This window comes from Canis lupus, chromosome 2 (genome assembly GCF_048164855.1).
Source record: "Canis lupus baileyi chromosome 2, mCanLup2.hap1, whole genome shotgun sequence".
Taxonomy (NCBI): domain Eukaryota; kingdom Metazoa; phylum Chordata; class Mammalia; order Carnivora; family Canidae; genus Canis; species Canis lupus.
In genome coordinates, this window is record NC_132839.1 from 92,992,512 (window position 1) to 93,007,868 (window position 15,357).

The 15,357-nt window shown below is 57.6% G+C and overlaps 1 protein-coding gene across 1 annotated transcript in view; it reads left to right on the forward strand.

Annotated features, from left to right (window-relative positions):
- Window positions 1–404: 404 nt before the first annotated feature.
- The window catches only part of RNF212 (ring finger protein 212), a 29,832-nt gene continuing 14,879 nt past the window's right edge, over window positions 405–15,357 (forward strand). Inside the window, exons 1-5 of the mRNA XM_072809846.1 lie at window positions 405–553; window positions 2,689–2,750; window positions 9,808–9,882; window positions 13,484–13,540; window positions 14,259–14,317. Of these exons, the coding sequence (XP_072665947.1) occupies window positions 445–553; window positions 2,689–2,750; window positions 9,808–9,882; window positions 13,484–13,540; window positions 14,259–14,317 (362 nt within the window). The 5' untranslated portion in view covers window positions 405–444. The remainder of the gene's footprint in view (window positions 554–2,688; window positions 2,751–9,807; window positions 9,883–13,483; window positions 13,541–14,258; window positions 14,318–15,357) is intronic.

A 15,357-nucleotide genomic window follows, 5' to 3' on the forward strand; every position in this document is an offset into this window, starting at 1 on the left:
GTCAGCCCCGCGTCCCCCTCCCCAGGCCGCCCGACGCCCGCACCGCGTCCCGCCGCCACCACCGTCCTGCCCGCGCCGAGCCCTCCGGAGCCGCCAGGGCCGCACCCGCCCGGCGCCCGCGCCCGCGCCTTCCCGGTGCGCGCACGTGGGCCCCCGCGGGGGCGCCGACCCCGTGGCCGCGGCCTGACCCGCCGCACGGCGGCCCCGACGGAACAGCGAGGCCTGCGGTGACGGTGACGGGCGAGGGGCCCGGGCGGGCGTGCGCCCCCCGCGCCCCGGGCCACGCTCCTCCCGCCGCGCTCGGGGTCTCCCAGCCGGGTTTTGGCGGGAGCGGCGCCGTCTCCTGCGCAGGCGCGGGGCCCCGCGGGGTCTGCGCAGGTGCAGAGGCCCGGGGGCCGCTTCCGGGCGGCGGGGCCTGAGGCGGCGGGGCGGGGCGGGGGCGCCATGGCCGGCTGGGTGTTCTGCAACCGCTGCTTCCAGCCGCCGCCCCGCGCGTCGCGCTTCAGCCTGACCAACTGCGGCCACGTGTACTGCGACGTCTGCCTCCGCAAAGGTGAGGGCGCCGCGGGCCGGGGCGGGGCGGGGGCGGGGGTCCCCGCGGGGCTGCCGCTCCCCTCCGTGTCTCTCAGGGACGAATAAGTAGGGTCTGAAGGAAGAAAAAAGGTGCGTGAACGCGCGGCCCTTCTCGCGGCCCGGACCGTCGGCCCCGCTGCGGCCTGCGGCGACCTGAGGTGCGCGTGTCGGGGCGGCCCGGGCGTGGCGCCAGGTCCCCGGGGGCCGCGGGCGCTGCGGTCGGGGGCGCGGGCAGGGCCCGAGCTCGGCGCAGGCGGTGGCCGCGGGGGACCTGGCCGCGGGGCTGTCAGGCAAGGCCGGTGCGCTCGAGAGGCCGCTCCCTCGGGGCCGGGGCCGGGGCGCAGGCTGCAGGTGCTGCCCCGGGGCGGGGGGGCGGGGCGAGCGCGTCGGGGCGGCACCGGGCCAGCTGGGCGGGGGCGGCGGTCCCTGGCCCCTGGCGCTCGCCGCCGGCCTCTACCCCTCCGCGGCCGTCCGTCCGCCGTCTGTCTGCGCGGAGCCGTCGCGCTCGTCTGGGCCCCTCCCGCCGGCTGTCAGCGCTCGTGCTCCGTGTTCCGTGGGTTCGCGAGCGCCGACCCTCGCTCACGTCTCTCGCTTCCCGGCCCCCGACGCAGCTGCTGGGCTTTAGGGCCGGCTGGTACCCCAGGCCGCCCGCTCCGGGCTCCGGGCTCCGGGCTCCGGGCTCCGGCTCCGGCTCCGGGCGAGCAGAGCCTGCAGGCGGACCCCGCTCCCAGGGTGGGAGCTGCAGGAGAGGCCACGGGCGGTGTCGCCGGCAAGATGGAAAGGGGCCGCCTGAGGCTGTGGGGGCGGGGCGCCCCTCCTTCTCCACGAGGACCTCGTCCCACGGGCTGTGGGGGCGGGGCAGAGCCGAGTGGGTCCTTCTGTGGGAAGTGGCGGAGAGGCGGGAAACGGAGGAAGATCCCGCCTGTGTCCTCAGATGAGGCGAGGGCTTGTTTGATCGCCCCCACGGGGCTGGTGGGCGACACCCAGGAAAGTGGGGGTTGCCCAGCGGCGTGGCGGGTTCAGCGCCGGGATCCTGGAGTCCACGTCTGTGAAGGCACGTCTCAGCGAGGAGGCTGTTCTTCCTGGTTCTTGTTCTCAGCCACCCTGGGCCAGAGGAAGGGCGGGGGGAGGGGGGCTGGGCTGGGGGCCTGGGCTGGGCCAGGTGTGCCGCCGGGAAGGGCAAGGAACCTAGGGCTGCTGGCTGCTCGGGGACCCGGGCTCGCTCGTGAGACAGCAGAGCTCAGACGTGTGCGGCTGGGGAGGAGCACAGGTCGAGAGCCCTGCAGCCCCCACTGGAGTCTGAGTTCTCCCGGGACGCAGCGAGGGCTGCTCTGGTGCCAGGTGGGGGCAGGCGAGGAGATGCAGGGAGCGGGTTTTCCAGGGGGTGACGGGAGTGCCCTGGGGGGCGGGATGTGCAGAGCCGCCCAGAAGAGCAGGTGGGCGGTGTTGGCACAGGGCCCTTGGGCAGCAGGAGCTCAGCACACACTCCCAAAGCTCTTTCCCAGTGAGCTGTCTCCTGCTGCAGAGGTAAGTCCCCGGGGGCGGAACAAAACTTGTGCTTCATCTCGGGACAGGGTGAAAGGACCTGTTTTCATTTTGAATAGCTAAAAATTTTAAATTAGGATATCATTACAAAGCCTAATTGTACGAAATTCTGCAGTACATTTGAGTTTGAGGATTGCTGATCTTCATACTATTTCGGAGCATCTTGGGAAAACAGGGGAAAATGGATTATTAGTTGAAGGAATCTCTTCAACTCTGTGCACATGCACGGCCTTACTCTCTGAACGTGGAAAATGTTAAGTGCTATGAGCCTGTATGTTTTTGAAGAAATACCGTGATTTTAAGCTGCAATGGTACACATTCAGAAGCACTACTCACAGGGTCCCCAGGCGGCTCAGCAGTTGGGCATCTGCCTTCAGCCCAGGGCGTGACCCCGGGGTCCCAGATCAAGTTCCACGTCGGGGTCCCTGCAAGGAGCTGCTTCTCCCTCTGCCTGGGTCTCTGCATCTCTCTCTCTTTCTGTCTCTCTGTCTCTCATGAATAAATAAATAAAATCTTAAAAAAAAAATCACTACTCACTATAATACAGTAAAGTTTGCTTTTCTTTTGTAGGTGGAAAAGATGAGTGCTTGATTTGTAAAGTCCCTTGTCGCACGCTTTTACTTTCAAAACATGTAAGTTGAAATATGTATTATCTGAATGTTAGTGTTGTTTTTTAATTCGACATTCAATTTGTAGTCATTTGTAGTCATTTGGGGTGTCTGAGATTTTCTTTCATATTGTGAGATCAACTAGAGGATCTTACAAGATTTCTGAGTAAAGTACAAGTTTCGGTTCAGTTTTGAACCCTCGTACAGGTAACTCCTGACCATAGGTTGGCCCCTGCGTCGTTTGCTGTATGTGTCCAGGAAATGAAGATGAGTTGTTTAGGTTTTTTCAGCACAAGACTAGCTCCTCACGAAGGGGAGGGGAGGTTTAACGGTGGTCACTGTTGCAGGAGGCTGAATACAGGTCGTTTGTCATCTCTGTGAAATACACCAGTTTAACCAGCTTGGTTTGAACTTAGTCACAAATGATTATTCTCTTTATACTTAGGTTCTAAGATACTTACTTGATCGGTTGTTTTAATCTTTAACGGTTGTTTTTACTGATTAGAACATAACACAAAGTCACACAAGATCTAAATGAGACAAAATCATAATGGAGAATGTGAAAGTTGCCCAAATCCTGTTTCCCACAGATGTCAGCAAGCGAGTATAGTTCCTGCTCTGTGTGTTACTGTGACTTATCTTTTTACAAAATGCTGTTTTCTCAGTTGACTTGGTATTTTTGGCACACTCGCACTCCCTGAAAAGACTGCATAGTATTTCAGTGTTTTCCGGGGGGTTGGAGGGGGTAGGTTTTCACTGTTTCCATCTCACAGCGAACCTTTTATTTTATTTTTTTACCACGTCTCTGCACACGTGTAAGAATATTTCTGTAGCATAAATTGCTAGGAGTGGAAAAATAAGGGCACAGATTTAAGTGTTTAAACTTAATAGGAAGCGCTTTATTTCCCTTAAATGTATCAGCTTAACCCCTTGGCCACAGAGCCAGGTTCTGCTGGCTGGCGTAGCTGGTCAGGCTTGCCCTTGAGGGGGGCGCCCCTGGCCTTTCCCTGCCCTCCTGGGCCCTACACTCAGGTTATTCGTTTCCTCTTCTAATAAGTGTATTTAGGATGGTCTGTTTCCTTCTGTTTGCTGCTCTTCTACGTCACTTCAAGCATCTTTTTTTTTTTTTTTTATCATTTCTAAATAGTCTTTAATCTTTCTTGTGACTTAATTTTTCAACTCAAGAATTATTCAGGAGAAATGTTCCTTAATGTCTGAGAGGTTAGATTTTATCTCCTCTATCGTCTCTGTGGAAAATTTTGTCTTATGTCTTTGTGACCAGAGAATATGGCCATATGGTTTCTTTTTTTAATTGTCAGGACTTTTGTTGTGGCTTGGTACGTGGTAATTGTTAATGTTCCACAGATGCTTGAGAAAAGTATTCTTTTGTTCTCTGTGCATGTGAGTGAAGTTGCTCAGGGCACCGACACTGTTCCTAACTGTTCCTTCCCGCAGTCTCCCTAGGGCTTGGCTCCTCTGTGCCCCACGGGCCCGCATGAGTGCCCACCACCACGACGCCTGAGAGCCATTCTCCCTGCTTTCTCCCCTGCTTCCTCGAAATTCTTCTCACCTGCAGTCACAGGGATCTGCAGACGTGGGCATGTATCGCAGCTTTCCAGGAGGAAAACCTGTGTCCCCTCATGCCGTGGCTCTGTGGCCTGGCCTCTGGGAGACACCTGGTCCCCTGGCCAGCGACTCTGACCTGCCACTGCTCCCTCACCCACTGCCTTTAGGTCTCTGCCTACGGCTGTGTGTGACCACGCACACATGGCTTCTCTGGCCTATAGCAGGAAGGACACTTGAGATCATGGCACTGTGTGTGTGGATTTGCACGCAAATGCATCCGTGTGTGCACATGTGGGAAATCACTTTCACAAAACAATACATATCCTTGCTAAATGCAGCACCCCTGATGGTTTCTATTCTGAATGGGATTTTTGTTGTTAAAACCAAACACACTGTAATAGGCTAAGCTGATTTCCTGGGACCTGCAGTACAAGAGCTGCCCACACCTGCCCCTTTGCTCTGCAGACAGGGCACCACTTGTATTTGTTCATTTGTTTGTCATTGAAAAGGGCCGTTACTGTTTCACACTCAGTACGGTCTACTGCCTTATCTATCAGGTGGTACGAGGAGCCTACGGGGCCTGGGAAGCATCCCCGTCTGCGGACAGAGCCTCTGGCAAAAGCCAAGAGCAGAGCAGAAGGATGTGTGGACAACAAGGGGGTTGCATGTAGGCTGGAGATGGGGAAGGATGGCTACAGTGGGGAGGCCCTGAGCCCTGGAGGGGCCAGTAGGTCCGGGTCCCATGTGTGAGGAGGTGGGCCTGGGGGCCATGTGTGGTTGGGGTACTCTTCCTCGTGCCCACTTCACTTAGGGCCCTGGGGAGATGTGGGGGAGGAACAACCCACAGCGGCAGAACCAATGCTCTCTGGTCTCCCCCGGACCCCAGTGAGTCCTCTGAGCAGTGGACTCACTTGTCCTGCCCCAGGTCAGAGGTTGCTCACGGTGGGACCAGGACCAGGAGGATAAGACCACATGCCATCGAGGACCTGGGTTTGGCGTAAACTCAGAGAGGGGGCATTTGGGAGGGTGACCTTTCTGTGTAGGGGGGAGAAAAACAGACACCAGCCACTAGAACAGCAGACTGGTCTGGCTGGGAGCTTTCCTTGGCCTGCTGGCCTCCAGCTAGACTCAGCCTCCCCCCTGCTTCCAGGAGCAACGCCACTGCAGGCCTGGCCCCAAAACATTCTACTGGAAAGCCTCCCACTCTGCCAAGTGGATACTGGTGACCCAGCAAAACAGAGCTGCTGTGCCCCGAGCGGAGGCCATCCATGTGCAGACGGGAAACGGGTGTCCTCCATGAGTCACTGAGATCGGGTGCTGTTTGCTGCACGTGCCATGTAACTTTTGGAACCAACTTGTCAGTTTCCACACATACTAGGTCCTGTTGGGTTGGTGCTTAATCAGTAACGTAGATAAAGCTGACGTCTCAAAAAAAAAAAAAAAAAAAAAAAAAGCTGACGTCTCTGCAGCGTGGACTCTCTAGTCCACAAGCATGGTGCCCCTCCGTGTACTTAGCTGTGCTCTGGTTCCAGTGGTGATTTTCTGCACTGAGGCTGCGCCCTGTTAGCTTCATCCTTGGGCCCCGATGATTTGGGGTGATACCTTGCTCACCTCTTAAGATGTCATCTCTGTTGTGCTTATTGCTGGTATATAAAAATCAGTAGATTTTGTTTATTAGCTTTTATCTAGTCTCCTTGTTTTCATTTGATAACACTGTTGGCTGATCTGGAGCTTTTCCTAGAGTCTCTCTCTGCACAACCATGTCCTCTCCAAATGTTCAATCTCTGTGTCATTCCTCCCTTTCTTTCTCTCTGCCACCTTTTCCTCCTTGCACAGGCTACGAGGAGACACAGTGGTGATGGTGGTGTCCTTTGTCACTTTGTGACTTCAGGGTCAAGCTTCCAGTGGTTCACCATGACGTATTCGTGGTACCCTGGCTTTCTTGCTAAAGGGTTTTTATCAGGAGCCATGTTGGATTCTATCAGATGGTTTTTCTGTAAATATCAGGGTTGTCATTTGATTTTTTTTACTGTATTTTGTTGATGTAGTGAATTGTATTTATTTTTAGAATTTTAAACCCAGAGCAGGGGATCCTCGAGTGGCTCAGTGGTTTAGTGCTGCCTTCTACCCAGGGCCTGATCCTGGAGATCCGGGATCGAGTCCCACGTCGGGCTCCCTGCATGGAGCCTGCTTCTCCCTCTGCCTGGGTCTCTGCCTCTCTCTTGCTCTTTCATGAATGAATAAATAAATAAAATCTTTAAAAAAAAAAAACCCAAGGTAGAATTCTCTTTTTTTGAAGATTTTGTTTATTTACCTTTTAGAGAGACTGAAAGAGAGCATGGCCCTGGAGGGGCCAGTAGGTCCGGGTCCCTTTTAGAGAGACTGAAAGAGAGCATGTATGTGCATGTAAGCCGGGAGGAGGGGAAGGAGGGGGGAGGGAGAGAGAATCTCAAGCAGGCTCCACTTAAGATCATGACCTGAGCTGAATCCAGAGTCAGATGTTCAACCAACTGAGCCATCCTGGTGTCCCTATACCCACAGTCAAATTTTAAACACTACAACTTGGTTGTGATGCAGTATAGCCTACATGTGCATGAGGGATTGAGGGGTTTTGTGCCTGTGTTCATATGAGAACCAATCTGTAACTCTTCTTATAGATACTCTCTTCAAGTTTTGGTGAGTCGGGTTTTCACTGGCTTAAAAGGAGTTGGAAATTCTTTCATTTTTATTTTCTCTAGTTTTTTTTTGGGGGGGGGGGGCGTTATTCAGAGAATGTATGCTAGAATTCATGGGTGGCACTATTTGATCCTAGAAGGCTTTTTGTGGGGAAATTTTTTTTTTTTTGTGGGGAAGTTTTTAACTAGGGTTTTAATTTGTTTTAAAAAAGATCTTATGTATTTATCCCTGAGAGACAGAGAGAGAGAGAGAGAGGCAGAGACACAGGCAAAGGGAGAAGCAGGCTCCACGCAGGGAGCCCGATGTGGGACTCAATCCCAGGACCTCGGGGTCACGCCCTGGTCTGAAGGCAGACACTCAACCACTGAACCACCCAGGCCTCTCAGGTTTTACATTTTTAATTAGATATGGAGTCTTCAGAGTTCCTAATTCTTGGGTCAGCGTGAGTGGTCTTTCTTTAGGAGTTTGTGTACTTTATCCAGATTTTCAAATGTCTCATCAGCGTGCCTGCGGTATTCTGTATTTTCAGAGTCTTAGATCTGTAGCGATGTCCCTTTCTCATCAAAGTAATAGTTGCTGCAGTTTCTCTTTATTCTTTAACAATCTTCCTCGTTTTATTTTTTTTATCAGCATTCTCAGAGAAGTAGTGTTTATCTGCACTTTACATTTGTTCTCAGCTATGTTCTCTGTTGTTTCCTTTATTTTCCTTTGGACTTAGTCTGTTTTGTAAGATGGGTGGGATTTGTGTTATGGGATTGGGGCACCCCTCTGTTCATCCTTGCCTGGATTGTATGTGTTTGGCTTCTTTACATTTTTTTGACTTTCACTTTGAAATACTTTGAAATTTCTACTCAATTACTCCTGTGACCTGTGCATTTTCTGAAAGTATGTTGACTGAGAAATAGGGAATTTTACTTGTTATTTTTACTGACTTTTGTTGAAGCCTAATAGGGGAAAGTGCACAGATACAGGTGCGTGGCTCTGGGAATTGTTTGTGACCTGAACGTATCCACCACTCAGACCAAGACAGAGTTCATTTCCATGACCCCAGAGACCCTGATGTGGCCTAGACCTTCCTGCCGATGTGAGGCCCTCAGAGACCTCTGCCATTTTACCTTTGTCTCACCTGCCCCTACCCTGCTGGCGTGTGGTTTCTTCTGCCTGCACAGAGCCCCACAGGGCAGCTAGTGTGCGGTCGCCATTCTGGTCTGGGTAACCCATTTCCCCTTCCCTCGTGTTCCTCATTGGCCCCCGAACCCCCTGCTCCCACCGAGGAACCATTTCCTACCTCAAGACAGTGTCTCCTGTTGGTGACAAGTTCTCTGGTTTGTCTGAAAAGGACCTCTCTTCTTGCCTCTGTTTTTGTGTGTGTGTGTGTGTGTGTGTGTGTGTGTGTTTTATTATTCATGAGAGGCACAGAGACAGAGGCAGAGACACAGGCAGAGGGAGAAGCAGGTTCCACGCAGGGAGCCTGACATAGGACTCGATCCCGGGTCTCCAGGATCATACCCTGGGCTGAAGGTGGTGCTAAACTGCTGAGCCACCCAGGCTGCCCTCTTGCCTCCATTTTGAAGCATATTTTAACTGGGCTTAGAATTCTTTAATGGAAATTAATGTTTTCTGGTGCTTTGATCATATTCCTCTGTTGTTTACCTCTTTCCACGGCATGGCTACCCCGTATGTGATGGCAGTTGTCTGCGCAGGTGTCCTGTCTGGCCGGTGCAGGAGGCATTTGTTAGGCTGGAGAACCCTTGGTTGCCCTGTCTCCACACACCCCCCGTGCCATCCTGGCCTTCACGGACCTGTGATGTGGCCCCTAACACATCGGTGACAGCATTTCCAGGTGCTTGCATTTCTGACCCTGGAGCTCTTTGTCCAGTTTTGGGTGGTCTGTGTGTGACGTACTTTCATTGACCTTGACCGTGGCTAGTTCTAGATCTCGGTTCCCCCTTGCTGAGCACCAGGCTTGGCCATGCTCTCTCAGGGGCACTCCTCTCCTCATTTGCCTAGTCACTGCACGGCCCTCAGGGAAGGCTCCGCGTGTGCTTGCCTTGCTCGGGAGATGGAGGCTCCGTGGCATTAAGCCATGGCATCAAGCCATGTGCCAGCGTGGCAGGTCTTACTGGTGCGGAGCAGAGCTCACAGGTACCTGGAGGCCATGCCGCACCATGATGCCCTGGTCTGCCCAGGCAGCCTTGTGCAGGGTCCCCACCATTCTGACACCCGGGCGTGGATTCCAAGGCCATGTCCCCACACTGGCCCGTCCTCTCCCAAAGCCAGATCCGCGCCGGCCCCTCTGCTGTCTGCTCCAGAAGGCCTTGCCCTTCATGGCACGTGGCCTGGTTTCTCACACTAACCTGATGTAGTTTCACTGTTGTTTTAGTGGAGTTGGGGGGCATAGATGGCCCCCTAGCCACCATCCTGACGTTCATGACTTGGTTACAGTCCAGACTAAAGACCAGACGGGGAGGACACACAAGTCTCTCCCTGCAGCTTTTCAGTCTGGTGTGATTGGGTCACAGCCGCGCTCCTTTGCCTTTTCCCTCCTGAGTTCCGTGTGTGTGCTCTGTCTTCCCCCTTCAGCCTTTGGGGGTGTCTTTCCAGGTAGGGGTGTGTCTCACCTCACCCCTGTCCTGTAGCAGGTGCCCGGAGCCCCTCGCCTGCCACAGCCACTGGCAGCTGGGACATGGGCGACCCTCCCAGGGCTCCTGGACATCTGGACATGATGGTTGGTGTTGTCTGTGGCTAGTTCTAGATCTCGGGGTGCAGTTTTCTCCCCGGGGTCTGTATGCCCGCGTTAGAAGCGGTGACACAGACCTCCGCTTCCCCTCCCTTTCAGACCGACGTGGATATCCAGGCGCTGTTCATGGGCATAGACGGCCTGTGCAAGAAGTACTCAAGAGAGACCTCCCAGGTGAGCGCTGCATGTGGAGCTTCTCACTCAGCATGACGCCCGTCCGCCCAGCACGCATCAGAGACGCGAGTTTGTGATGATGTCAGCGGAGACCCTGTGTGACGTGCTCTGAGACCAGTCCCTCTGGGATTTAGGATCAGCACGTGTTTGCTGCCTTCGCTATGCCTGAGCCCTCGGCTGCGTTCTGCTGTGGCTGCTTATGCCTTTGCTGTGTGTGGGGACATGGCTGTCATCTGACTCTCAGTCTGGGGCAGGCCTCACCTTTGGGTTGTGAAGGGCCCCAGTCGAGGCTGCAGGCTGCTTCGTGAGGCTGTCCTTCCTGAGGGTCACGGTCCACTCAGGCACACTCTCCCATCCCGGGCACCTGTATTCCTCCCGGCCCTGCTCCTCTCACCACGTGTGCCTCGTCCCCCACATCTCACCTGCTGCTCCTCCCTCCAGTGTCGTGAATCCTTCCTCATGCCTCACCCTGCCCCAGACGCCTGAATGCCCAGATGTCACTGAACCATGTGTGGGCTGCCGTTCTCTCCAAGAAGCTGCCTGGGAGAGAAGGGAGCCCTCCAGCCCCCAGCCCTCCTGCTTCTCCCCCTTCTGTTAACGGGAGCTCCCCCCCCCCCCCCCCCGCTGCAGGCCACCTCCCACCTACCCTCCATGGGAGGGGGCCAAGGGAGAGCTGTGCTCACGCTGACCACCCTGGGCCCGTTGCACATCTGGAGGCCGTGGTCCAGCAGCCCTGCCAAGGCCACCCCTCCTCTGCACGGCCTCTCGTCTCCCACTGTCACGCAGCCGGAAGCACCACGGTGTCACGGCTGTGCGCCTGCACTCAGCCCAGTGTCCTGGGAGGGGCCCGGGCCACACACAGATGCCCCAGAACACAGTAGTGGCGCCGGGCCAGTGCTAGGTGAGGGCCTGGAGGTCTCCTTGCCTTGGCCACAGGGGATCCAGGCCCCTGAAGCCCAGAAGCTGCCCACGTTCTGGGAGGTCCTCACAGCCCTGGCATTGGCGACCACGGGAGCTGAGGACATGGCATTTCCTGACGGCCCCGTGGAGCCCTGTGCCGTGTCAGAGCCTGTGCCCGCACAAGGGTGGGGGGCCACTGCCAAGGGACCTGCCTCACGCCTCTGGGCTGCATGTCCCGTGGCCATGTGCCCGAGTCAGGGTGCGAAGCCATTTCCAGAGGCCACGTGATGGGATTTCACATGTGTGTCTGTCAACATACTGGGCCTGTTGTTATTCTTGAATGAATGAATTGGTGTGTATCTTAGGTTCCTCTTGGTATGAATTTCTCGTGGGGCAGAAAACCCACGTAAAGAGCATGAAACCCCCCTGAGGCCCTGGCCCAGGCCCCAGAACCACAGCAGGTGGCTTCACACAGGCCCTCAGGAAGTCACCCCTCCTGTTCTGGTCAGAAGAAGCAGAACCTTTTCTCTCCTTCCCCTGACGACCTCTGCATCGGAGCTGGCCCATGTCGGTGGGTCAGAGTGTGCACACGAGGCTGCTCCAGGCGCCCTGCACCTGCCGCACAGAGGTCGTGGCTCTGCCCAAGGAGATGGTCCCCCGGGCCGTCCCACAGCTTCCCTGCCCGTCGCCTCCTGGCCTGGCCTTCCTCAGCCTCTGCTCTCTGTAAAAATCTCAGGAAACGGGTGCCCACTCCATCCAGGGGGGCACACTCTACTGGATGAGGTTCGTGGCCCTTTCAGATTTTATTTTGCTGGTGTCCGCACCCCCTGCCCACCCGGTACAGCCACAGCAGCTCCTCCTGAAGGGCCGGACATCCCGGAGGCCCCTGCCTGGTACAGGTGTGCGGTGCACGGACATGGGGCTGATGCTGCCCCCTGCCTCAGCATCCTGTGCGCAGGCCTCCCAGGCTCAGCTCTCCGTGACCCCGTCCTGGCTGTGGCCTCACTGCCTGGTCACAACTGTGTCAGCCACGGAGGCCCGCACGCTTGTTCTCTGCCTGTATTGGTTCAAGGACAGCCGCCGCCCGCCCTCAGGCCGTGCTGGGCCCCGGTGCCAGTGCAGGCACGGCCCTGCTCCTTGGCGCTCCGGGTGGGCTGTCCTGCGGTCGCTTCCAGCGCATGTGCCTCCTGCGTCTCAGGGTGGGCCCTGTTCTGGGACATGAGGCTTACGGGCAGCTGTGTGATACCTTCTTCCTGCTGCGGGCACGGAGCCCGTTGAGGAACGAGACCATGTTGTTGAGGCGACGGACTGTCAGCCCCATCTTGGCTGAGGGCGACTGTGGGGCGGGATGGGGGGCTCTAGGTCTGCCCAAAGCCCTCCTGGCCGTGCGTGCCCCTGCCTCAGGTCTAGGCCTGGCCACCCTTCCTTGCTGCCTCCCCACACCTTGCCCGGAAGCTGGGCCGTCACTGAGCATCGGGGGCACTTCTGGACATGGCCTTGTGAAGATGAGGGTGCCCATGGGGGCAACATGATGGGCCCTCATGGCGCCCCCACCAGACAGATGCTCCAGACAGAGCCCACATCTGTCAGCCTTTGTCCTGGGGAACGGGACCTGTGCATCGTGTCCTCCAGGCCCCAAGGGCGTGGGATCCCCTGGAAGATGCAGGAGTCTAGGAAGGGGGTGTTGGTCACTCCTAACCGTGGCCCCTTCTTCAGGAGGTGGCCTGGCCATGGGGGAGGCACCGAAGCTGTGGGCTGGCTGTCCTGTCCACAGCAGCTCTTGCCCGGGTCTGTGCTAGCCCAGGGAGCCTGGGTCCAGGGCCCGCCCTCGTGTCCGTCCACTAAACAAGTCCTGGGCCGCGTGGACAGTGTGGGACCTAGAGGAGGCCACTGAGCACGTGGGGCCGTGCCTGTGCCCGGGGGCAGCAGAGCCCTGTATTGGCAATTACAGTGCAGCATTCCAGGAGGGGAGGCGTCACCATCTGGAAATCTCCCTTGATGTGGGATGCCCGTCTCCTCCTCTGGGTGGATCCCAGGTGGCAGTTTCTGGGTGACACTGGCATTCTCAGGTCCTGCTGCTATGTGCAAGTTGGGGCTCGTGTAAATGGAAGATCAGAGGTGGCACGAGGCCCGGGTCAGCGGGCCTGGGGGTCCAGACCAGGGCCTGGGCTCTCAGAAGCACTCCCCTCCACTTGGTGTGGCACGCGGCCTGCGCTGGTCTCCCCTCCTGGGCCAGCCCGTCCACGTAGCACTTCCAGGGTGTTTCCTGTTGGTGCTGCTTGGTCAGGAGGCCATCCCGTGATCCAGTTGCTGCTGCCAAAGGGATGGTCCCCTGATTGGCCTGCTGGGCCGTGTCCTGTCCTGTGGCTGGGCCCCGAGAACCACTGAAGCCCCAGGCACAGGGGCCGGTGCCACCCTCACTGTCTGCGACCTCACATGGAGCACGCTGCCTCAGCTAGCATTGCATTCGGGCACACGTGCTGCTGTGCACATGGCCAGCACAGCGTCTCCGAGCTCTGCTCCAGACCAGGGTGGCAGCCAGCAGAGCCCATGCCTGGGCCGGCAGGCGGGCAGGGGGACAGGGCGCAGGGAAGCAGAGCATGCTTGTGCCTGCGCTGGAGGCCCCTCCCGGCCACTGCGCCTGGGACTTGCTGCGCGGTAGCGGCCCACTGCCAGCAGCTGACACGTATTCTCTTCTCAGGTTTCAGAATTTCAAGAAAAGCACAGAAGGAGACTGTTGGCCTTCTATAGAGAAAAGGTAAATCCGGGGGGCTGGCGGCCTCGCTAACCAAGGCCGTGTCTCCAGGTGGCGGGCCACTGCGCGGGCACCTGTCCTGACCCACAGCCCGTGGGGTTCTTGTCTGCTGTTGCGCGTGGCCACCTGGGGACCCAGCCAGGGTCACGGCAGCAGTCTCACTTTGGAACGCTGACACTGACCCACTAGCATCCCAGGACTCGGGCCCTTTTCCACAAATGGCAGCTGTGAGGTTGCCCTGGGGAATCCTTATGGAAGGACAGTCAGAATGCCTGTTTGCCCAATAAATACTCTCCTCTGGAGTCTCAGAGCGGACTTGAGATGCCTTGTGGGGCGTAGATGGAGGAGCGTAGGGGAGCACCCAGGGGGGCCCCGGCTGAGGCTGAGCCTCCCCACAGCATCACGCTGTCCGGACTGCGGGTTCCAGGGCCCTGGTGGCCTGCACTCCATGCAGGTTTGCAGCAAGAGGACAGCAGTCGTGTCACCCACATTCTTAACTTTTTAAGATTTTATTTATTTATTCCTGAGAGACACAGAGACACAGGCAGAGGGAGAAGCAGGCTCCCCGCGGGGACCCGACCCCGGGGCCACACCCTGAGCTGAAGGCAGACTCTCAGCCACAGAGCCCCTGGGGGCCCCATCCCCCACATTCTGACTCGTGGCTGAAGACATGTAGATGGTCCATGCAGCTGGCCGATGACCGGGGTCTGGTTGTGTTTAGATCGCGAAGCTGGAGGAATCCCTTCAGAAGTCCGTGCTGAGGATGGAACAGCTGCAGAGGTGGGTGCTGTCCACGAGCTCCCGCGGGGTGCCCGACCGTGCCGCCTGCTTGGCCATCTGTCTGAGACCTTGTGACCAGGGCAGCAGAAGAAAGAGCACGTTCATTTGCCAGAAGCTTCCGTCGAAGCAAAAATGCAGCAGAAGGAAGCAAAGGGGGCCGTGAAAGCACAGGAACAGTTGTCCTGGGGGCGCTCCCAGAGGGCCGTGCGCAGAGGGGCTCTGCGGCCAGGCCCTGTCGGACCCCCACCCGCAGCCTGCTGCCAGGGCTGTGGCGTCCGTGACAGGTGGACGCGTGTGGCCTGCGGCTGGGGCAGGGCAGCCTCAGGCCTCTCGTCTGGCTCAGGCGTGTTAGGCCGGGGGCGCCGCAGAAGCCCCGCTGGGGGCCGCACGTCAGGTTGGAGGCCGCAGGGTTGATGTCCTGGGGAGCTGCTGTGCACCGACGGCTCGCGTGTGCAGGGTGACCCCGGCTGCGGGTGGACGCTGTGGATCGGGCGCCGACGTGCCAAGGCCACCACGGGCAGGGTGAGAGGACACCCAGCAGCCGGCCCCAGTGTGAGGGTGTGCTCTGGGGGACCCGGCTCCCAGCCGCTCCGTGGAGCAGGGGCAGCAGAGGGCAGCGCACCCATGTGGGTCACCCTGACTCGGCCTCCGCGGCGTCAAGGAATCCTGTCCTTTGTGAGCTGTGGAAAATTCTCAGCCGCAGTCTTTCCGCGGCCCCTCCTGCTGTGCCGCTCGGTGCCCCATGTGGGTCTGCGGCCCTGGCCCTGCCTCTCTGCCCAGCTCTGCGCTGCACACCTCTCCCACCTCGACTTCATTTTGGCTGCTCGATTTTGCATGTGCGGAAGGTTCTGGGTCATCTTTTTTTTTTTTTTTTCCCTGGGTCATCTTTACCTTCGTGGTGTCAGCGTGTTTTGGTTCCCATTTCTGTTAGGCACGTCACCCGATGCCTCGGGCTCTTGCTCCGGGTGGAGCTTTCTGGCCTGGCTGGGCCAGTCGTCCTGCTGGCTTGCTTGCGCACACCCGGTGCAGCCTGCATTCCC